Genomic DNA, 23,607 nt, shown 5'->3' on the forward strand with positions numbered 1-23,607 from the left:
CCTTCGCTCAATTCTTCGAAGGGAGCACACTAAACTTTTCTACGGTACTTCTACACTCTCTTCTTCTACGTAAGATCCATCCAACAAAAAGGGGGGAGATTCATTTCGGAATAGGAAATAAACGCGTGAGATTCGGGAGACTCGAATACGCATTGATAACCGGAATGAGCATGGAAGATGGTCCATCGAAGGAGGAGCAGAATGAGCGGAGGAGCGATAGGCTCATTAAAGATTACTTGAACGGCGTGTCAAACGCCAAGTTCGACGCCTTGATTCGACGCCAAGTTCGAGGAAGAGATTGACTTAGTAGAGTCAACGGCGAAAGAAGCCGGCGTGCTCAGACAAGACGAAGAGGAGAAGTTGTGGAGTGATGAAGACGATGACGAAGCCGACGTAAGTTCTAGTTTATAATTTATTAATTAGTTAGGCTAGATTATTTATTAATAAGTGATTAGTTTATAATTTATTAAGTAGTTAGTAGATTATTTATTAATACGTGATTAGTTTATAATTTATTAAGTAGTTAGTAGTTTATTTATTAATTAGTGATTAGTTTATAATTTATTAAGTAGTTAGTAGATTATTTATTAATACGTGATTAGTTTATAATTTATTAAGTAGTTAGTAGTTTATTTATTAATACGTGATTAGTTTATAATTTATTAAGTAGTGATTAGTTTATTTATTAATACGTGATTAGTTTATAATTTATTAAGTAGTGATTAGTTTATCATTTATTAAGGAGTAAGTAGTTTATTATTATTCATTTCAGTTCGAACTTCCCGATCATCCCGCACCTCCCGCTCGTCACGATCATCCCGCACCTCCCGCTCGACCCGATCATCCTGCTCCGTGGGCTTTGACGGAGAATATGTGGAATCAAATGATACATTCTCAGGCAACCGTCTTGAGAGCACTGAGTACGAACGGTCGCAGGCTAGAAAGAATGAGGCAAACTCAGGTTAGTATTAATTTTCGTTTAATAAATAAGTTTCTAATCAGTCGTTTCTATAAATGTTTAGTTTCTTATTCAGTATTTTGTGTCACAATTTATAGCTTGACATGCTTGAGAAGATAAACATCATGTTCGAGGACGTGACAGGTTTACCTCCGGGGCCGTTACCAACTACGCAAGCTGGTTCACGCCGTCGACATCGATCGCGTAGTCCTCCTCCTCCTGGTCCTCCTGATCCCCCTAGTCCTCCTAGTCCTCCTAGTTCTCCTACTCCTCCTCCACCACCTCCTCCTCCTCCTCCTCCTTCACAGCCGTCCTCTTCGACAATACCGCCTTCTTCGACTCCATCGTCGAAGAAGCCACCCTCTCCGAAAAGGAAACGTTCACGACGGCTCGATGTATCGGAAAAGACGCTACCATTGTCAACCCTAGCGCAGAAGAGGCTGAGGTCGGAAAGCGACTCGGTACGAACACCATCTAAGAAGCGTCACCGAAAAGATACTTTTCCCTCCGATTTCACAGACCCGACGCGGCCGAAATACTCCTCAGAGGTGCGGGTAACGCCGTTCAGACCATTGAAGGAACCAAAAACTTCTGATTGGAATGACTGCGTGAAGTGGTCCCGCACTTCTAAACTTGAGGGAAAGTTCTTGGGCCGAGTTTATGTGAAGGTCGCTGATGTGGAGACCGAGTTCTTCAAGCTCCTTTTGGAAAATGGAAAATGGCTAACAGATACGGTAAGTTCAATTACATTGAGTACGTTTATAAAAAAAAAGTTAATTAATATGTTTGTTGTTTCATATACGATTACAGCATATTGATGCTATTCTGGATATGCTTCGGAGACGTCAGCGACAGTATGCGGAGTATCGTCAAGACATATGTGTCATGGATAGCCGGTGGGTCCAAAACGTATACGGTCGTTATACGAAGCAAGAGGAGAACAAGAAGATAGCCGCAGAACAAGGCACAGAGGTGGAGCTCGTAGAATGGGATCGCAAGGTCGTGTTCGACCCGATGACTGGCTGCAGAGATTCCCAAGTCATTCCGTGGACTAGAGCGCGAGAGATCTTGTATGTCGTCAACTTCAAGAACATGCATTGGTTCACGTTCCGGGTCGATCTTCAAAAGTGGACCATAACCGTCTTGGATTGCCAGAAAGATATTGTGAAGATGCAACACAATTCAGTTGATTTTAACACGATGATGGAGGTTAGTAAATGAGATTTCTAGTAAATACTCTTATGAACTTTATGTTTATTATCTTACATTATTATAACATTATTATGTTAACGTAGAATTGGATACGAGCGTTGCCGACGGTTATGGCAATGTCGGGGATGTTCACCGAGCATCCAAAGGCGGAGCGAGAACTAGATGGCGGCGAAATTCGACTTCCTGAGTTTCTATGGCTAGTCGATGAAAAAGTGCCACAATGTGTGACAAGGTATGTAATTTGAATAAGAACAAGATTAAGAGTATTTTGTGTATAAATTTTGTGGTTTTGTCTTTCAGTGGTGATTGCGGGATGTTCGCAATCAAGTATGTGGAGCACATCCTTGTTGGCGTGGGGTTCGATACACTTCTAAGCGAGAACATGAGGACGTTCAGGAAGAAATGGTCGACCGATTTATTTTTCCAATTAGAAGCGCGATGATATGTATTCATTAAATATTTGGATATTTTTGTGTCATTAAATATTTTAAAATGTTATGTTAATGTTCGCTATGAAAATATATGATAAATAGTAAATATAAATTATATGAAATTACATAAAGATGAAGTTCACCTTAAACTACAAATATTCAACAAAACACGTACAAAAGTTGTCAACATAGAAATGCGTCTTTAATTCAAAACAAACAAAATAAAAGATAAATGTTGTCACTCTCTCCAAGTGCACGTCTTCCTGTTATGGCCAATACCACCACATTTACCACATTTGCGGTGAATAACAACTTTTTCGCCTTGCGAAGGATAACGATTGACCCTGCGCCTTCCTTGTTTACTTTTCTTCGGTCGACCGGCTTGTTTTTTTTCAATTGGTTCTGACACCTTCATGTTCTTTATGTCATCCGGAACGTTCCATTGGTCTTCGTTCCCAACAGGATATATGGATTCCTTGTACATCTCAATCCATGTTTCCTTCGAATAGAAAGGACTGCATAAAGAATAGATGTCGACACTCCTGTGTTGTGCAGATGCAATGGCATGCTCGCATGGGATTCCAAGTAGTTGTGGTAGGCCGCACGTGCATGTCTTTCTCAATAAATCAACATCAAAGTCACCTCTCTCGTCTTTTACATGACATTCATACATACCGAGTCCATAGGTATTAACGAATTGTGCCTTATTGTTTAGATGGGCGAGATTGTCTTGAAACTTCGGAGATAGTCTTGTATCACATTTTCTAGCCATTTCCTCTCGATCAAAAAACCACGTTTGAAGTGTGAATCTAATAAACTCAAGCAACGTGGTAATTGGAAACGTTCTAGCATTCCTCGTCTTATTGTTGAAGCTTTCTGCATTATTACTTGTCATTATATCGTACCTATATACACAGTTACATATTAGCGACGTTCTAGTTAAAACACTTGTAATGACAAAGGGAAAAGTTTTAGTTTTACCGTTTTCCAGGAAAAAATGCTCGTGCCCACCGATCAAAACCGACTTCCTCGAGATACTTAGCCATCTCAACATCTTTTCTCCGCAATTGCTGAAAATGAGCTTCGAAAGCCCTCTTATTGAAGGCATAAGCGGCTTCATACAGTTCAATTCCACAATGATCGGTCTTGAATTTGTGTTGAACATTTAGTTTGAGATGATGGAAGCATGCTCCATGAGGGATACCGGGAAACACCACTTCGACGCCATGTATGATGCTAACATGTCGATCGGATATGAACACCAACTCTTCAACGTCTTCACCGATAGCTTCTCTCAACTTTCTCAAAAACCAAATCCACGAAGCATGACACTCGCTATCTACTACCCCGAATGCAAGTGGATATAATTGTGAATTAGCATCCATCGCAATTGCGCATAACAACTGTCCACCGTATTTTGTCTTCAAAAATGAACCGTCTAATGATATCACCGGTCGACAAGACTTGAATCCTCTACGACACGCCCCAATAGAAAAGAACGCGTACTTGAATCTATCGCCATCTTTCACAAACGCAGTCAGAGTCCCAGGGTTCTTCTGCTCCAACATGTATAGCCAAGATGCTAACTTCTGATAAGATTCTTTTGGCGTACCCCTTACGTATGAAATTGCTTTCTCCCTGGTTCTCCAAGCTTTCAAGTACGATATGTCAACACCCCATCTTGTCTTGACTTCCTCTCTTACGTTATGTGCCGAATACTCAGCCATAGAGCTAATATTGTACTTATCTTTAAAAACGTGACCAATAACCCATGGTGCAGCTCCTCTATGTCCTTCTGTTCGAACCACACGCGCACAAGAATGTCTACTCTCGTACGACGTAATCTGCCACATTTCAGACCACTGCACAACACCCCTCAGCTTCCAAGTGCACATCTCATTTTTGCATATGACATACCATCTACTTCTCGAAGAGGATTTCACTCTAAACTCGAAATTATTTTTTAGAGCAAAAACATGAATCTCTTGCTTCATCTGCTTCTTGGACTCAAACTCCTTCCCAAGATACATTTCTTCTGTGCTACCTATTGCATTCAATGGTTATAATACATATAACATTACATTATTCATTTAAGAATATAAGTACATCTCATTCTTAATACCTGTCGAAGAATTTGGCAACCGACTTGGATCGTCATTATGTTCTTCCTTCACAAAATCATCGGTTGTGAACTCAGGGGCTTTCCATGAATAAGGCACGCAATCTGTTGGTGGTACAACTTTATGAGGGTTACGTGATTGTTCACCGTGTCTCGATGATTCACCCTGTCCCGATGGTACTGTAAAATGTTTTACAAAATCTTCATATTCTTCAGTGTTCACGAACTCTTCAAATTCTGTTCCTTTGTCACAGTTGTTTCCATCATCTAGGTCAAACTTGTCGTCATCATCCAGATCGTTGTTGTGGTAGTCATATCTATCACGCTTGTATACTTCATCGTCTCGATCATCTATTCGACTGTTGCACACGTGATTATCATCTCGATCATTTGTAATAAGATTATGTTGTCTCTTGTTGAGTTCAACACAAGACAATTCTTCGTTCATGACATTTTTCCCTTTATCTTTTTTTTTTGGAGTTAACGCCTTGACTTCTTTCGATACCAAAGTTACACAAAGTGCATAACTTCTACGACTTTTATTCTTCGTATAATACTTAACGTCCATATCGTCCTTCAACAAAGCAGGCTCAATTGGCATATTACCAGCCTCATATGGAACTTCAAACTTTAAGTCATACTTTGATCTGTCTATATCGACTCTCTTGTACACCTTGTCGACTAACTCCATGTAGGTTGTCTCTTTCGAAACTTCAAGCGGAAATGTTCTCGCGTTTTTGAACACGTATAAGTGTCCATTTCTCTCCCACGTGCCGTTAACCATCAATAAAACTGCAAGAAATATCAAAAAAATGCATAAAACTTTGATTTTTTCCAAACTCATCGGAATTGGTCGGAACCGGTCGGAATTGGTCGGAACCGGTCGGAATTGGTCGGAACCGGTCGGAATCGGTCGGAAACGGTCAGAAACCATCGGAATTTTGGTCTTGTCGGAATGTGTCGGAATTTGTCGGAAATTGTCGGAATTTGTGGCTTAAATTTCATCGGAATTTTTACATGATTTTCATCCGAAAAGGTCGGAATTCATCTGAAATAACGTTAAATTCCGGAAACTTTTACCTACATCTACCAACTTTATTTTTTCTATACAAGCTATATGACTAAAGCAATAAAAGATGAATGGAGAAGCATACTTACCCATTTTGAAGGAATTACACCAATTGGGTACGCGAAATGATGAAAAAATGATAGACAATGAGAGAGAATGAGAGAGAATGAGAGAAGTAGAGAATGAATTTTTTTTAGTAGTGTTATATGGTCTTGTAAGGGTATTTTTGTCCGAAATGTGTCCAAAAGTCCAATTTTGGATATTTTTTAAGTAACGGGTCTAATGGTGATATTTTCATAGTTTTTGGGTCTAGAAAATGAAATTTCTCTTTGAATTATGAATTTATTTTCAATCAGGTATTAATATATATTTTTTTTGGTGGTTAACGTGAAATTAAGGAGGAGTGACATGCGGCTTAATTTGAAGAAATTTGAAGAAAAAAATGACGGCATTGGCTGAGAAAATGAGTCTTAATTTGATTTGATTGAGGCTCAACGACACGTGCCTATAGTGAAAAAGTGGCATTAAACCGTTTTGCATCTTGAGAATATACTCATTTTTCTTTGTCTTGTTCGACATTTTATCTCTCTTATTTAAGAAAGGTCTATTAGAATTGTTTGCTCTCTGCAATTCGCCCGATTTCTCCTTGTCTACCAAGCATCCTCTTTTTTATGATATTGTTATCAAGAACTAGTTCCCCAATCTCCAACGGGGTACAGTTAGCAATGCCTTAGGACAATTTCTATATGCATTTGAAAATAAGGGCTTAGTTGATATTGGTTTCATCATTTTTTTTAATCAAATTGTTGCACATGGAAAATCTAAGAAGGTTAATTGATGCAGGCGGAAGCTAAAGGCGAGGTGATAATTTCGATTGTTGATGAGATAAATGGACTACGATTGTTGATTCGACGCACGAATACTCAATCAAAGAACCTTCCTCCACCTATTGATTCGCTCATGAATACTAGGTCTCGGACATCAAATCGGGTCCTCACCAGAACACACGAATTTGGGGATAAAAACACAAAGGTATTCATTTTTTTTTCATTCATAATCTATTTTTTTTTACAAAACAAGTCACAAAGATTTATAGATGCATCTTGTGACCATTCACATCCCTAAAACTGAATAATTAAACATTAATAAAGACTCTTAATAAACGAAATTAAAAAAACTAATAATGAAACAAAACAGACAGAACACAAAACGCCATTTTGAAAGCCTAAACGTTCGAATTAGGCTTAAATGCTGAGACCCCACCATGTGAGTCTTGTTTACTAGGACGTTTCCACTCAGAAAACACTCCTCTCTTGTCCGTTTTTGCGATCCCAACTTTCTAGACTCTTTTGATTTGCATCATTAACCATCCCATTGAGTTTCCTTATCCTATATTTGAGCTTGTGATGCAGCAATGCCCTTATCTTAAGATTGACTATGATGCCCTTTCTAGAGAGCCCCTACGCTTCAATGCAGACCGGAAGTTGTTGACAGGAAAACACAAGAATATATTAATGACATTGAGTGGAAACACACTGCTCTTGTTGTTCGGGAAGATGTACTACCATATTCTTCTCGTGCAGGTACATCCTCTTCTCTATCTCTCTCTACTATGAAAGAGAAATCATCAAACAACTTTAAGCGGAGATCAATCTCAAGTTTTTTGAGCTCAAGAGGATCACCACATTTAGAATGCATCTTTCAATGCTCCTACGTGACCTAAGGTACCCGGTAGAAGGAGTCCAAGATGAAGATGAAGAAGAAGACCAAGACATTTATGCGTGAAGAATTATGTAATTTTTCTTCGTATTATTTCTTTTCAGTATGTTCAGCTTATTTTACTCTAAACCTATAAAATTTTTATTTCCTTTACTTGTCTTTTTTTGGAAAAAATGGGGAGTGTTTTTGGTTGAGTTCTTTTATTTTGGGTTGTAATAGCTAGCCTTAAACAATGCCTTACTCCCTTTTGCTTGAACTGATTAGAATCGTTATAGCTTATTTTGTTTACTCAAAGCACTCTGCGTAATTTTAGTTTGTTTTGCCAAAAATGCCAAGGGGGAGATTGTTGGATCCTCAATGGCTTGGTTTATTTTGGCAAAACAATTTTGATAAAGTTGTTCATGGCAAGTTGCAAGAAGTTGTTCAAGACTCGGGTCACTTAAAGTCACTTTCCTCTCGCGTGAATAAAACAAAAAATATTATGTTTCTAGTTTAAAAGATTATGTTGATATATTCATGGATATTTGGTTTCCGAGAATGACAGATTCGTGAGAGATTTGATGTTAACTTGATAAAACTCTTCTAGGGTTGAATTAGGTTAATCACTTTTCTGTTTGGTCAATTCACGCCGATCGTAACCTCGAACCAATCTCTCGATCTTCATCGACAAATGGTACTACGTACTTGCTAATGCTATACTTTATTTGTGCAAAGTTTGTGAGTGCGTGTTTTTCATTGACGTGTTGTGTCAATCTTCGGGAGAGGATTGAGTGAAAGAGAAAGTGAGTCTCTAATCTAAGGGGAGCTTAGATTGCCATCATTTGGAGAAATCAAAGAAGAAAGTGTTTTAGAGGGAGTCAACAAACTTAAGTTACGTATCTTTGATTATTGAGATAATTGATAGCTTTTTACCACCGGACGTATCAGTGCCCCTGCGTATGTGCTTTAACACCGAACAAAGTTACCAAATCTCTTTGTCGTTATTGCTTTATGTTTGATTGCTTGTTTGATTGCTGATTAATTTTATTGTGCTACGAAGGAGCAATTCATATCAGGAGGACGATATGAAGGTGCAATTCATGTTCAACATTCTTAGGACAAGACATGATTATCAAGTCACTACTACAAATTAACATATTGGGTGCAGAAGGGTATTAGGTGCGACATGTCGCACCTAATAGTCGCACCTAAGCCCATATTAGGTGCGACATGTCGCACCGGATGACTAAAAATTTCGCTAATGTTTATTGTTATTCGGTGCGACAATGTCGCACCTAATATGAAATTGTCGCACCAAATACCTTTAGGTGCGACAAATGTCGCACCCAATGGGTTTTAAAATTAAAGTTGTCAACGAAATCCCTCCGATTTTTTTTAGACCTGGGATTTCATATTGGGTGCGACAATATATTAGGTGCGACAATGTCGCACCCAATATGAATTGGGGTTTTTAAACCCGAACTTCCTTCTTTTTCACTCATCCTCGCTCACTCTCTCTCTCTCACTCGATCTGTCTCTCTCTCTGCTCCCCGCCGTCCCTCCCCGGTACGTCTCTCTCTCTGTCACCGTCTCTCTCTCTCTCTCTCTCTCTCTCACCGTCTCACACTGTCTCTCTTTGCCAGTCAGCTGCTGCCGTCCATCCATGCTGCCGTCGCCGTCCCTCCCCGCCGCCATGCCTCCCGCTGCCCCGTCCAGCCCCGCTGCTCCGCTGCCCCGTCCCATCCCGCTGCCCGTCGCCGTCCAGTCGCTGCCGCTTAAATGAATTTTGATTTAATTTTCTAATTTCTAATTTTGTAATTTTTTTAATTAAAAAAACGTATTAGGTGCGACATTGTCGCACCCGAAAATGTCGCACCTAAAGGTATGACTATTAGGTGCGACATGTCGCACCTAATGCCTTTAGCGACGGACTTTTTGTCGCACCTAATAAACTATTAGGTGCGACTTTTGACATATTTGGTGCGACATCCGTCGCACCAGATGACGATTTTTGTCCTAGTGAGTAGAGATAGTCCTACGCTTCAAAGTGAGATGTTTATGGAGCTCCTGTATATGCTACTCAAGGACAAACACCATGACATATTGGCTTGATGCATTTACTCAGTACATAAGGAGAACAAGCGAGGTCTAAACGTCGGTCTAAACTTCCTTCCGAACGGACTAAACTTCATGCTTCCGGGGACCACGGCTTCTAACATTTTCCGTAGTCTTGTCAAGGCTATCGTCCATGTCTATACACTATGATAAACTATTGTTAAATGGTCCTCGTGGTAGTTTCCATCTAAGTCATAGCAACTATCACAAACGATACCTCTTTCCCGAAGGTCAGAGCGGGGCACATGCCCCAACATGGATGACAGAGCACACAGAAGGCTAGGTAAGGTCCTCATGCAAAGATATTTGTTATTTTATCTTAGTTTTGCATGTTTTAAGTATTTGTGTTTAAATACTTTTATGTTTTACATTTTTATTACCAATTTTAATCGAAATTTCTAGTTATTAATAATATTATATTACAACATCATGGTTCTTATTTCAAAGACATGGTCCTAGACCTGCCAATTGGCATGGAAAATACATTTTGCAACACATCGTCGAAGTCCATCTGTAAGTATCTTCGGCGACAACATCGCCGGATATCAATTTTGCATACGAATTATCTTTGACGATAGATATCAATGATGATACAAATTGTCAATGATGTTTATAATTATATTTCGGCTACTTTGTCCACGGAAAATTGCACTATTTGTTGTACCAATTATTTTTAATGTTCAGGTTAAATCAACATTTAACAACTTCATGTGGTTTGGTCTATGGTCGATAATGATACAAATTATCAATGATGTTTATAATTATATTTCGGCCACTTTTTCCACGGAAAATTTGCACTATTTGTTGTACCAATTATTTTTAATGTTCATTTCGAATCAACACTTAACGTGGTTTGGTCTATGGTCGATGATGACACAAATTATCAATGATGTTTATAATTATATTTCCGCTACTTTTTTCCACGGAAAATTGCAATAATATTTGTTGTACCAATTATTTTTAATGTTCATGTTGAATCAACACTTGACAACTTCATGTGGTTTGGTATATGGTCGGAACTTGTGATCCCATTAGAGATCAAATATGGTTGCTTACTTGTAGTCCTTCCCTTATCAGAAAGAGGTTTCCATCTCCTCGTTCGCTGATTAAAGAGAGAATATATATGATTTAATTAGCTGTTTAGCCATCTAAAACACTAGCAATTTGGTTTTAGCCAACCTTTCGTTAATTTCGCGTAAATAGCCATCTTGCTTACGTGGCAACTTATTAATTGAATTAGTTTTACCTTTTTGTCCTTACGCTATTTTAATTAGGCATTTTTTTAAAAAAATTTCGAATTAAATATTGAAACCGAATAGGGAAGTTTTTCAAATTTGAAATTTGAATTTCGTTGCAATTCATTAGGTAATTAATTTCGAATTAATTCTTCATTCATTGATATTATTTTGTCTTCCATAATTCATAATTTCCATAATTTTCGTGCTCAAAATATTTCCAGAATTTTTCAGTTATTTACACGAATACATTGTAAATAGGCTTTGTATTTACAGTGAATATACTGTAAATAAGCTTTGTATTTACACGAATATATTGTAAATATGATTTCTATTTACACGAACATACTGTAAATAGGCCATCTATTTACACGAATGTACTGTATTTAAAAAAAACCATAAATTAGGTCGAGAATAACAAAATCATAGAGAAATTAGGTCACACTCATCTGGATCCCGATCCCAGTCCGGGAACTACAGACGTGAAAAAGCTTTTGATTGTGCTGAGCGTGTCGGCGAGTGAGCACGAGACGCTCCGTGAGTGCGTGCGCCGAGCGCTGTGGGGCTCCGGCGATCCCGGGAAGCTGGTCCTCGAAGCAATCGGCGATCTGTACGGCGAGGATCCCGAGAAGAGAAAAGACGCGGTGTTGCTGTTGGAGCAGTTGGCGGAGATTTGGCCGAGTATTGGGCCTGCAGAGCGGGCCGAGGCGGCGAGACTGTCCCGTGAATGGATGGCCAGGATTAAAGGAAGAGGATTTGGATGGTCGGAGCGGCGTTTCAGATGTTTTAGGGTTCCCGTTCTGATCGGTGCTTATGAATTGGGGGATGAGTTCGACAGCGGTGAAGTGTTTGGCGTTTTCCGGTGCATTCGATGCCGGAGTTTCGGTTCTCAGGGCGAGGATTCGAATGCTGATTTCCGGCGGAGGCGTTGTCTTCCTCCTCGAGCCCACTCCCTCGATCTCTCTTTCTCGGTTTTTTTTTTTGGGTTCTAATTCTGGGATTTCGTGTTTGAATTTGTGTTTGAATGAGAGAGAAGATTGTGTGTATATTTGGTATTAATTACTGAGAAGATACGCGGCAGTTATTATCTTAAGATTTGCTTTAATTGATTTTATTTTCGATAGGGGGACGGGCGGGAACAGTTGCGAGGATATATTGGTATTTTTAACTACGTAAATAAATTCGCCTGACTATTAACACAAAATTAACCAAACGTTGGCTAAATCCAAAACTGTATATTTTTAGGAGGCTATTTAGCTATATAACCCAATATATATATATATATATATATATATATTTAAAATAAGACCGAGAACGTGAAGGGATTTCTCCAAATGCATTTTTCGATGTTCAAATTTCTCTTTTTTTCCGTGTGTGATACTGTGCAGCTCTAATTTTATTATTCAGTGATGAACATCAAGGCGGGGAAAATAAAATGGGTACTTTACTTTACGATGAGGTGAACAACACGTGATAGTTTGATATAGATTGTAAATTATTAATAAAAATAAATGGAAGAAATTGGACATAATTACTCTATATCAATTAAAAAAACTATATTAAATTACGTATTTGAATTCCAAAACCATTCGTACAACACAAATCAAATCAACTGAAAAAATATTAACTCGTTCAAAACATTAAGCCTCCAAATTTGAAAATTCATATTGGTTAAAAGTGATTTATAAAAGTATATATATTCGTTTATATCAACTACACAAATAAAATGGTGAAATCGGATTGAAATTTTTAGTTCATTACTACATTTTTAAAATTGACTATTCTTCTGTTTAAAATTTAGAAAAGTTGATTTACAATTCGAAAGTATATTGATTCATACAAGCTATCAATTAAAATTAGGTTCCCTCTTGAAGGTAGAGAAAAGTAATTTGTCTCCCTTGTTTATTTGTTAATATTCTTCGTTTTTTCAACAATTTGGAAGGCATGTGTGTAGTTGTAATTCGTTGGAATTACTTTCTTGTGTGGAAACGTGAGTAGTTAGTAAACAAGATTTAATTCCACATTTAAAAATGTCTAAGTTCTAGAAAATTTATTAACGTTGCAATCTTCGATTGGGCATTCATTAAAAGCTAACATCATTCATCGGATATATTTAGTCGTCGTATTGAAAAGTCGCAGCCGCCGTACGTAATAATACTGTAATCACACAATATATGATTAAAAAAAGCTAACATCTTCGGACTAAGAAATTATTTTTCAAAAGAATTCATATGTAAGCTATACAGAGAGAAATATATGTGTAATGTACGAGTATAAAAGGCCTTTGCCATGTGGTCTGGTTTCATTATAAATGAACACGCATATAATACAGAGAGAAATAAAAGAACGACGGTCTTTTGGAGAAACGGATTATAATTAAGTCATGGAGGATTGCTCAGTAAAAGGAGGCAGTAGTGAACATAGTTATAGCAAGAACTCCAAGTTTCAGGTACTCATCACCCTTCCCAACTAAATTATTCAAAATAGTCATATTAATTAATTTTAAAACAATCAAGATCTTAGATAGCAAAATATGTATTTTTTTCCTTTTTTTTTTGTGATGTAACTAAATAGCTAATTTAAAGTTATGAATTTGCAAAATAGCCAAGGTTTGTCTTAATTGAGTGAAATAGCTAAAATGTGCAGTAAGTTGGTTTCGAAATTTTTTTTGAACCCAAGATTAATTTTTTTGAAAATGATAAATTGCTTATAATAATCGTCAAAAAATTTAATCCTAGCTGTAAAAAAAATTTTGAAAATCTAAATTTGACTATTTTGCTGAAGTTGAAACCTTGACTATTTTGCTAACCAATAAGTTTCAAATGACTATTTTGTACGATTTTTCCTTTTTTCTTTTTTTGTGCAAAACAGTCCAAATTTGACACCATAAAACAATATGACAATTAAGATACAATTTTTGACAGATGTATATACAAATCAGATACAAGGGTAGCAATAATACTTATCCGTATAAATTTATATACGGCAACAAAAACCTATTTTTTAAAGTTTATTTTTGTTTCTTTCTTATTTTAGACAAATATTGGTTAGTTACCAAGAAGTATATTTTAGGAGAAATATATAATTAATGGCCTTGAAGTTTGCCAATTGAATTGCGTTATACAGACTATAGAGAAATGCTGTAGACGGACGCTATAGAACTATATAATTAGTTATATTACTTCCAGCTCACAATTTCAAGTATTTTTGCAACTACGCATCAATTCAAACTAAAAAAAAAAAAAAAAACTCTAAAGAAGAAGAAGAAGAAGAACGAACGAACGAATGAACAAAACAAAACCATATGATACATGCCATATGCCTATCACAATTTATGACTGGATTCTTGTTTATATATGATTTCAGATTTTTTTATTTATTTTGCACATCAGTTTCAATAGTGTACATGTGTACACATTCCTTTATAATTATTCGTTGTTATATAATATAGGACTGACAACCAATGCCATTGTTTAATTACAGAGAAATGCTATACATGCCTCTAAAGAACTATTAAATGAGGGAGTTTCTGAGAAACTTGACATCAACATATTCAAGTCCTCAAATGCCTTTAGAATTGCGGATTTGGGCTGCGCAGCCGGGCCGAACACTTTTATTGCCGTGCAAAACATCATCGATACTGTGGCGCTTAAGTGCAAAAACACGCACAGCGAACTCATCGATTTTCAGGTCTACTTCAACGACAACGCCTCGAATGATTTCAACCAACTTTTCAATTCATTTCCTCCCGATAGGCGATATTTTGCGGCCGGCGTGCCTGGTTCTTTCCACGGTCGTCTATTCCCAAGTGACTCTCTCCACTTTGTACACTCTTCTTATTCAGTGCAAATTCTCTCTAGAATTCCCGAGAAAGTGTTGGACAAGAACTCTCTGGCTTGGAACAAAGGTAGAATCCACTACTCTGGTTCTAGTACCGATCAGGTAGCCCAGGCCTATCGAGCTCAATATTCCGAGGACATGGACGTATTTTTGAAAGCTCGGGCAGAAGAGATCGTAAGCGGTGGATTGATGGCCCTTATTGTTCCAGCTTGGCCGGAAGGAACTCCTTATTCAGAGTCATTCATGTACAAGACATCTGAGATTCTAGGGTCATTCTTTGTTGACTTGGCCAACAAGGTATGTTTTTTTTTTTTTTTTTTTATATTAACTATTTTATGTCTAAGTAGTGATGTGAAGTTATTTATAGTAGGATTACATGAATGAAAACCTAGTACTAACACATTATTTGTTTGATCTTATGGATAAACTATTAGATGTATGGAATTAGATTTGTTGGTGTGCATTTTAATTATACATATTTGTTTTCTCTGAGACAGGGTACAATTAGTCATGAAGACTTAGACTCCTTCAATTTGCCAATGTATTTTGCATGTCCTGAAGAAATGAGGTCAGCTGTTAAACAAAACGGGTGTTTTGGGATAGAAATAATGGAATACACGCCTCAACAAAATCTACAACCAAAGGAGTTTGCTTCTACGATGAGATCTGGTATGGGAGCGTTTTTACGTAATCATTTCGGAGAAGATGCGTCGGATGAGCTATTTGATTCTTTATCAAAAAAAGCTGAAGACAATCGCGACGTCTTCGAATCGGAAAATTCAGGGAGTCTATTTGTCTTACTCAAGCGCAAAACCCTTGAGTAGAGGCAAAAATGTGTATCGCTAGAAAAAAAAAAAAAAAAAAGGCAAAAATGTGTGTCAGTGTCGAACACGTAGTTCGACATTAAACTTTAAGAAATTTTTGTTTTTTTACTTCGTATTCATGGTTTTTGAAATCAAGGACACTTGAACGATAGGACTCGTTCTAGTTTGATCCATAAATTCAAAATGTAGTAGTTGCGGTCTCTCAAGTTCTTATTTTGTTGCAATTGTATTCCAATTGGTACCGAATGTTATAAATTTTGCACGATAATGTAACGGTTACCAAACACGACTTATCAAATAAAGGTATTTGTGTAATTTTAAATAGATAGTAGAGTTGATTCATTGTGTACATAACATTGGAAGCTGATTATTTTTTGCATGATGATCTAGTTGCTCTAGTTTGGTGACATTGCGTCCATTCAACAATGGAAAACCTTAGTCAATTCAATGGGCTCAGTTGTGCTTCATTGTGCCTTAGTCAATGGGCCTGTTAAAAGGCCCAATCAGAAATTATAATAGCCAAGTAAAATTCTCTATATGTTGTTATGACTGAGGCATATAAAAATGCCTAAGAATGTACAATCGAGATTCAGGCGATGAATTGATTTGCTATTTTGGAGATTGGTACTGTCTCGAAGAGTACTCAATTTTATCAATACAACCTCTATATTATGAATAAGAATACAACTTATCAATACACTTGAGAGATACATCAATAATGAGCAGATAAATACATAAGGAATTTGAAGAGACATACATAGGAATATCAATATAGGCTAAAAAGAGTAATTACAAAATTAACTCCTAATGATTACTAAAAATAGGAACGATTTTTTATACTCTCACTCAAGTTTGATGATAGATACTCCTAATGATTTTTATATTCCTACAAATAGATAGATGTATTTCTAGTATGATCATCAAAGTGATGAACCATCTTATGCTTGAAATATTTTTGCCTGGTCCCCACATATCACTATTGACTAATGAGAACTTGAGAGTATATTTCACAGGAAAAAAAAAAACTAGATCTTTAATGTTTTACTAATTGACAAATTTCACATTGCAAAATATCAATATTCGTATTTTGAAACATGGTAGGAAATAAGTGCTTTAAATTCCCGATACTTGGATGGCCAAATCAAAGGTGTCATAACATTATTTCACTATATAATGAAAGGAAACTAGAACAATGAGGTTATAGAATTTGTTTACTCAAGTTAGCATATATGTGAAGAAGTATAGCCCCATATTCTTTAGCATTGCCAATCATCTTCCCCGAGCATATGTCATAAAATACACAGCCAGTAGGCAGAAATGTGAGTTGACATCGAGAATAAGTTGCTAATTTGTTGATAGGCAATAGGTTACATGCTAGGTTAGGGACATGTAGGACATTGAATAGAGTGATCGATGGGGAGATAGTGATGGAACCTTTCCCGGCAATAGCAAAGAGAGACTCATCCACAATCTTAATTTTTTCAGGGCCAGAACAAGGATAATATGAGTTGAATAAATAAGAGGAACTAGTCATATGATCTGACGCCCCTGAATCAATGATCCAAGGGTTAGGAATGTCTAAGGAAACGTTTAGAACTATTTTGGAGCTATTTTTTGGGTTAATGATGATGATGTAGAGATGGATGACTGATGAGAGGTCCACAGTTTAAACAATTGCTCTAAGTTTTCTTGGTTGAAGAATGACTGCTCAGGTGTCGATGATTGAGCTTCAAGGCTGCTTGCCGTAGACTGAGAGGCTTGATGAACAATTTTGTTGTCGCGAGAGGATTGTTGCGATGGTTGAAAGTCAGCAGGCTTGCTGTAAAGTTTCCAGCATTTGGCTTTGATGTGTCCCGGCTTGTTGCAACAACGAAATCAATTACTTGATTCCTTCTCTTTTATTTTATTAGGTAGCTATTTAATTAGGGTATTAGATTTTATTTTATTCTTGATTCTTTCTCTTTTGTTTTAAGAAGAAGTTAACCTAACAGTAAGCTATAATATACAGATCAATGAAGATTGAAAAATCAATTTCGCTCCATACGTTTTTCTCATAGATTGCATACATTCTTTCTACAAAACATTATACTAGAAAACTAGTAAAGAATTTTTAAACTACCAAAAAAATAATTTTTGACTAATAACATTTGACATAAACCATAGATAATTCAGGGAACTCTATGTTAGGTAGGTATGGTAATATCATATTTTTTTAGCGGCAAACTTAATGGCAAGATGTCTCTCAACATGCTTTGCTTCTTGTTGAGACATCTTGGCAATGATTTTTCACCTGATTCAATGTTTTTGAAAAATTCTACATGTGTTGAAGACCGTCTATGCGTAAGATCACCGAACGTCTTTTATATACATTTTCATTTGAGAAACTCTAATACGACATCGTGCTAGTTAGCCACCATAAAAGAGAGAGTATGTCATGGTTTGTTTTATACGCATTGATCATTATTATTATGGGTTACAATATTGCGTTATGTGAATGTGGTTTGTTTGTTTTTTTACTCATCGATCATTATTCTACGTTTTCGAGCGTGTACGCTATTGCATTCAGTGAATGTGCGTGTGTCTCTATCTTGTCCTTTCCACTTATATTTCAGTGATATAGTTTGGGTCTGTAATATATGAGTGCTGTTTCTGATCACTGTAATTGAGAAAAAAAAAACAAACACTATGAGATAGCAATCTTATCATAAAAAGCTCACGACTTCTTTTCATACCATTGTATAATAGTTATACTTGTTCACGAGTAAGGTCAATCCCAGAATCTTTCCTCATATCACTTTTCTTACGGCCCTCTTAAGCTAACGAGTGTTGTGATCCTCTCGAGCACCGACGTAAAAGTGACTCAGTAACCTCAAAACGACTCACTCACGTTCCAACACTCCACGATGATCATGCGTTTCTCTGGTTTTGTTTCTAAATCTCTTTTTCATGAAGATTTCTCTAATCTATATCTTTCTCTCTCTCTCTTTTTTTTTTCTTTTTTTTTTCTTTTTTTTTTAACAACATTTTGCTCAGCCTGTACTCTGTTACATGTGTCCCGATTTCTCGCATTTCAAATAGAATCTTATTCATTCCATCTAACACGGAATTTCCATTTTTTTATTACAGAGTTTTGTGTTTTTGAGCTTCAACTAAATAAAATGGGATATGGACAAAGAATATTTGATGTATCCTGTTTCCTGTAACGTAACGCATCCCGATGAACTAGGAAGAGTTGTTGTACCCCCAACTCATTATTGATGGGGAATAATTGTAAACCCATTCATTTGGCGATTTTAAATTCGGTTAATTAGGAAAATAGACAATTAAATGTTTGACATTGTTAATTAGTCGTTAAATAAATCTTAGATAAATAGTCACCTCCATATATTATTAGGTCACGCTATATTTACGGCTATTTACTTAAAATTTATCAAAAGTTGATTATTAATTAGCAATGTCAAATGTTTAAATTGGCTATTTTTCTAATTTTATTTTTTTAATTTTATTAACAAGATGGATATCAAAATTAATAATTAAAAAGTTCTATTTTAAATATAAGGTAAAATAATTGTGCGCACATGTCGTGTCATTTTAGCCAACCACGATCTCAATCGTTATTTGAAAATGGAGGCTCCACTTATTAAATAATTATTACAACACTAAAATTGTAAAACAAACAATGTAGAAGTCGCCGAAATTAATAATTATGAAACTTGTTTCATTATGCTATTTACACTGGCGCATTTGTTGAGAGTTGAGACTAGTAGTTTTAGAAGACTCACAACCTCAAAGCGAAAATAAAATGGGTACTTTACTTTACTATGAGGTGAACAACACGTGATAGTTTGATATAGATCGTAAATTATTAATAAAAATAAATGGGAGAAATTGGAAATAATTACTCTATATCAATTAAAAAAACTAAAATAAAAGTATATATATATATTCGTTTAAATCTACTACAAAAATAATATGATGAAATCGGATTGAAATTTTTAGTTCATTACTACATCTTTAAAATTGACTATTCTTCTGTTTAAAATTTAGAAAAGTTGATTTTAATTATAATTCGAAAGTATATCGGTTCATACAAGTTATCAATTAAAATTAGGTTCCGTCTTGAAGGTAGAGAAAAGTAATTTGTTGTTTATTTGTTAATATTCTTCGTTTTTTCAACAATTTGAAAGGTATGTGTGTAGTTGTAATTCGGTGGAATTATTTTCTTGTGTGGAAACGTGTGTAGAAACGTGCGTAGTTAGATTTTTTTTTTTTTTTGATACTCCGTGCGTAGTTAGATTTAATTCCACATTTTTCTAAAAACTTTATTAACGTTGCAATCATTAAAAGCTAACATCACTCATCGGATATATTTAGTCGTCGTGTTGAAAAGTCGCAGCCGCCGTACGTAACAATACTGTAATTACACGATATATGATTAAAAAAAAAGCTAACATATATCTTCGGACTAAGAAATTATTTTTCAAAAGAATTAAAAACTATTTTTAAAAAAAAAGCTAACATCGGATATACTCATCAGATTTTCTTATTTTGATTATCTTGATTAATACAAGCCAATTTCTATACAATTATTTGCTTATGCAATCATGAATATATATATATATATCTAATATTGTTTACATAGAATTAAAAACGCAAGCCAGTGATAAATGTTTAAACGAAATTTAAGTAATGAAGAAACTATGTTTATTTTTATTCATATACGTTTTTATTAATCCTTATATTTTATTTAAAAAAAAATTAAAAATTTAATAAGGAATCACCATAATTGAAGCACGACTAATTGATTAATTATGATATATTGATGGTCAATGTGCTAATTATATGAGTTACAGTTTTTCAACATAAAACGCTCGTGATTTGAAAGCTTTAGTTTTTTCCTAATCAATTAGCTGATTTTAATGTTGTCAAATATATATAAAAACTTTTAGATATCTGGCTTCTAATCGCAGCCGTAGCCGTAGCTGGCGGGGGATAATCTTTTATTTAAATTTACTATAGAGAAGCAGCCTCTAAATCTCCAGGATGATCTCCTACTATATAAATACTACAAGTTAATTATATCTTCATCAATTGAAACCCCTTTCTTATTCTTTACGTATTAAGTACTTTGCATCCCAGTATAATGGCTTTTCAGTTCTCGTCAATTCCAAGTAATTAGTCTCTTGTCTTCATCTCGTTTTTTTAGTTTTGCTATTAATAATTTATGTGCCAAACTTTGTTAGCTCTGCAAATTTTTCATATCTACGAATTAATGCCATGCATAGGTACTGGGCATGTAGATATGTCGGTGGAAAATGTGAAAAGAACAATAGCACAAGTGGCTGTACGTCCTATGAATGGTGGGAATGGATTTCATAGCTATACCCAGAATTCTTCCTTCCAGGTATTACCGAACAATATTATAATAATGATTGATAGTTTATGCCTAAAAATACTACAGTTGAATACTTATCTTGACAACAAAATTTTTAGTGATACTTTAAATATATTAATGTAATTTAGATATTGAATTTCACACATGAGAACATAGATTTGTTACTAGTGATACATGGCTATATCAATTCCCATCTTTTTATTGTTACTAGTGAAAGTCTCTAGAGTATCCTAAGACAAAGTCCGCAAAAGGACTCTTCTATAATGTAGCGGAGACTGAAATTAATAAACAACGCTACAAAAACAAATATAGACAGGCTAATAGTATATAGATATATACAGCGTCAAGCGCCTTAAAAGTGAAAGTTTCTATATTGCTATGTTTTTCAAGTCATGAAAAGAAAAATAAAGATAATGTTTTAAATTGTTTATTTTGTATTCTATATCAAACGATTTCATAACATTAACCAATGTTTTCCTTCTTTCATAAAACAATAAAAACCGCAGAGAAAAGCTATTGAAGCTGCTAAGGAGCTCATCAACAAGTCCATCAATGAGAAATTTGAGATTCGAAACTTCTCTTCTTCGAAAACTTATAACATAGCCGATTTGGGCTGCTCCGTGGGACCGAACACGCTTCTGGCGATGGAGAACATAATCGAAGCCTTTGAAGGGAAGTTTCACAGCTCTGGACAAGCTTCTAACCTCCCAGACTTCCACGTGTTTTTCAGCGACCAAGCGTCGAACGACTTCAACCAGTTATTTCTCTCTATACCCCCGGAATCACGGTACTTTGCAGCGGGGGTCCCCGGTTCCTTCTACGACCGGCTCTTCCCAAGCGATTCGCTCCATTTCGTTCACTCTTCGTGCGCTTCACAGTGGCTCTCTAGAATTCCCGAGGCAGTGCTGGACAAGCGTTCTCCGTCTTGGAACAAAGGACGGGTTCACTATTCCAATTCTAGGGCTGAGGTGGCCGAGGCCTTTGCAGATCAATTTTCCGAGGACTTGGGAAAGTTTTTGAAACTTCGAGCCCACGAGATAGTCAAAGGAGGCTTATTGGCGCTTATCCTCCCGGGACGTACAAATGGAGCGCCTCACTCGAAAGCCTTCATCAACTATGCATTTGAACAGCTAGAATCTGCCTTACTTGATATGACCGCGGAGGTATTAAAAAAAATAACAAGTATATAAAATCAGAAAATTAGAAAAATAGCTAACTTAATCATTTGATAAATCTTAGGTAAATAGCCACTTTCATATGCGAAACGTTGGCTATTTACCTAAAATTTACGTCTGAAAGTGTCTATTTACCTAAGATTTACGTCTGAAAATGACTATTTACCTAAAATTTACCAAACGTTGACTATTTATCAACGTCAAACGTTTAAATTGGTTATTTTTCCTAATGGACACGTATAAAATAGCACTATAGAATAATATATGATATGATGATTTATATGTTTTGTCTTTGTTATGTTTTCCATAGCGAAACATGCGTCTTATTCATTCATTTTTGTCTAGCTAAAAATATGTGATTATTTACGATAAGTAGATATATGTGTATATGTAATTTTTTTGTGCTATCAGGGTAAGATTGAGGAAGAAAAAATAGACTCGTACAATGTGGCACAATATTTTGCGTCGCTTGAAGAAGTGGAATCGAGTGTTCGTAGAAACGGACTATTCAGCATAGAATCGGCGGTGAACATATCACATCAAAAGGCTGAAGCGGAAGTGATGTCTTCAACTTTACGTGCTGGCATGGAAGGAACGATCAAAGAGCATTTTGGAGAAGAGATTTCCGATGAGCTCTTTGACTTGAGACTCGCCAAGAAATTCAACGACTCGGAGACCCTCGCTGATAGTTGTGAATCAGTTGGCCTATTCCTGTTACTCAAACGCGTCTAAAATTACCATACATGCATTGGGCTCTTATAATCCCGGATAACACGCCAAACCTTATCGATTTAGAGCTTCTATTTCCTTATTTTATTCACACAAAAATAATAATAATAATAATAATAATAATAATAATAATAATAATAATAATAAATAGAAAGAAGCCTTTCTAATATATGTACTACTACGATTTGTAACCATAATCGGTGTTTGGATACTATATTTTCTTTTTTTAAAATAAACAAAAATAATTCCATGAGTTCTTGTACTCATTTCAAACTGATAAAAAATTGTTGAAGACAGAATGAACAGATACCCATGATGTTGAATACTCATGAAATGTTTGATAAAATAATTTTTGAACGTTGTTCAAATGTTGCAAGAAGTTCAAATTATTATGGATAGATATTCTCGGATATTGAGTTTTCGAGAATAATAGATTTACAGAGATTTGGTGTTAACCTAATAAAACTCTTATAAGACTGCAAGTAGGTTAATCAATTTTTCTGTTTGGTCAATTCACACCGATTTTTTCCTTGAACTTGTCTCTCTACTCTAGAGATCTTCATCAACAACAACTTCGACGTGCTTGGTACCGCTCTATTTTATTTGTGTAGAGTTTGTGAGTGCGTATTTTTCATTAATGTGATGTGTCAATCTTTAGGAAAAGATTGCATGGAAAAGAGAGGGACTCTCTTATCTAAGGGGAGCTTAGATTGCAATCTATTAGAAAATCAAAGAAGAAAAGCGTTCGAGAGTGAGCATGCAAACCTATGTTCTTTATAACTTTGATTGAGATACAGTGGATTGATT

The 23,607-nt window shown here is 35.9% G+C and overlaps 4 protein-coding genes across 5 annotated transcripts; 3 read left to right on the forward strand and 1 right to left on the reverse strand.

The window, feature by feature from the left end:
• The first annotated feature begins 292 nt into the window (after window positions 1-292).
• Window positions 293-2,699, forward strand: LOC149384432 (uncharacterized). The gene is made up of 6 exons (XM_089628108.1): window positions 293-393; window positions 773-961; window positions 1,057-1,692; window positions 1,769-2,167; window positions 2,254-2,402; window positions 2,471-2,699. Exons 2-6 carry the CDS (start codon window positions 872-874, stop codon window positions 2,610-2,612), a joined length of 1,416 nt encoding a protein of 471 aa, XP_089484234.1. The 5' UTR covers window positions 293-393; window positions 773-871; the 3' UTR covers window positions 2,613-2,699.
• Window positions 2,700-2,839: 140 nt separating this feature from the next.
• On the reverse strand, window positions 2,840-5,141 carry LOC149384433 (uncharacterized). Its single transcript, XM_089628040.1, has 3 exons — window positions 4,724-5,141; window positions 3,583-4,645; window positions 2,840-3,506 (listed from the first exon to the last, which is right to left on the reverse strand). The coding sequence occupies exons 2-3, from the start codon at window positions 4,629-4,631 to the stop codon at window positions 2,840-2,842; spliced, it is 1,716 nt and encodes a 571-aa protein (XP_089484166.1). The 5' UTR covers window positions 4,632-4,645; window positions 4,724-5,141.
• A 7,933-nt stretch (window positions 5,142-13,074) lies between these two features.
• On the forward strand, window positions 13,075-15,769 carry LOC149384434 (loganic acid O-methyltransferase-like). The gene is made up of 3 exons (XM_089629531.1): window positions 13,075-13,286; window positions 14,321-14,974; window positions 15,175-15,769. Exons 1-3 carry the CDS (start codon window positions 13,221-13,223, stop codon window positions 15,499-15,501), a joined length of 1,047 nt encoding a protein of 348 aa, XP_089485657.1. The 5' UTR covers window positions 13,075-13,220; the 3' UTR covers window positions 15,502-15,769.
• Window positions 15,770-18,061: 2,292 nt separating this feature from the next.
• Window positions 18,062-23,122, forward strand: LOC149384435 (loganic acid O-methyltransferase-like). Of its 2 annotated transcripts, none has more exons than XM_089627629.1 (4): window positions 18,062-18,423; window positions 20,787-20,905; window positions 21,403-22,059; window positions 22,483-23,122. In XM_089627629.1, exons 1-4 carry the CDS (start codon window positions 18,405-18,407, stop codon window positions 22,801-22,803), a joined length of 1,116 nt encoding a protein of 371 aa, XP_089483755.1. In that variant the 5' UTR covers window positions 18,062-18,404; the 3' UTR covers window positions 22,804-23,122. The 2 variants fall into 2 exon arrangements, with proteins under 2 accessions (XP_089483755.1, XP_089483754.1); XM_089627628.1 differs by lacking the exon at window positions 18,062-18,423 and adding an exon at window positions 20,446-20,672 and having other exon boundaries at window positions 22,483-23,121.
• Window positions 23,123-23,607: the final 485 nt, after the last annotated feature.

This window comes from Urtica dioica, chromosome 10, assembly GCF_054948205.1.
Source record: "Urtica dioica subsp. dioica isolate 48M chromosome 10, U.dioica_male_clone48M_v1_H2, whole genome shotgun sequence".
Lineage (NCBI taxonomy): Eukaryota > Viridiplantae > Streptophyta > Magnoliopsida > Rosales > Urticaceae > Urtica > Urtica dioica.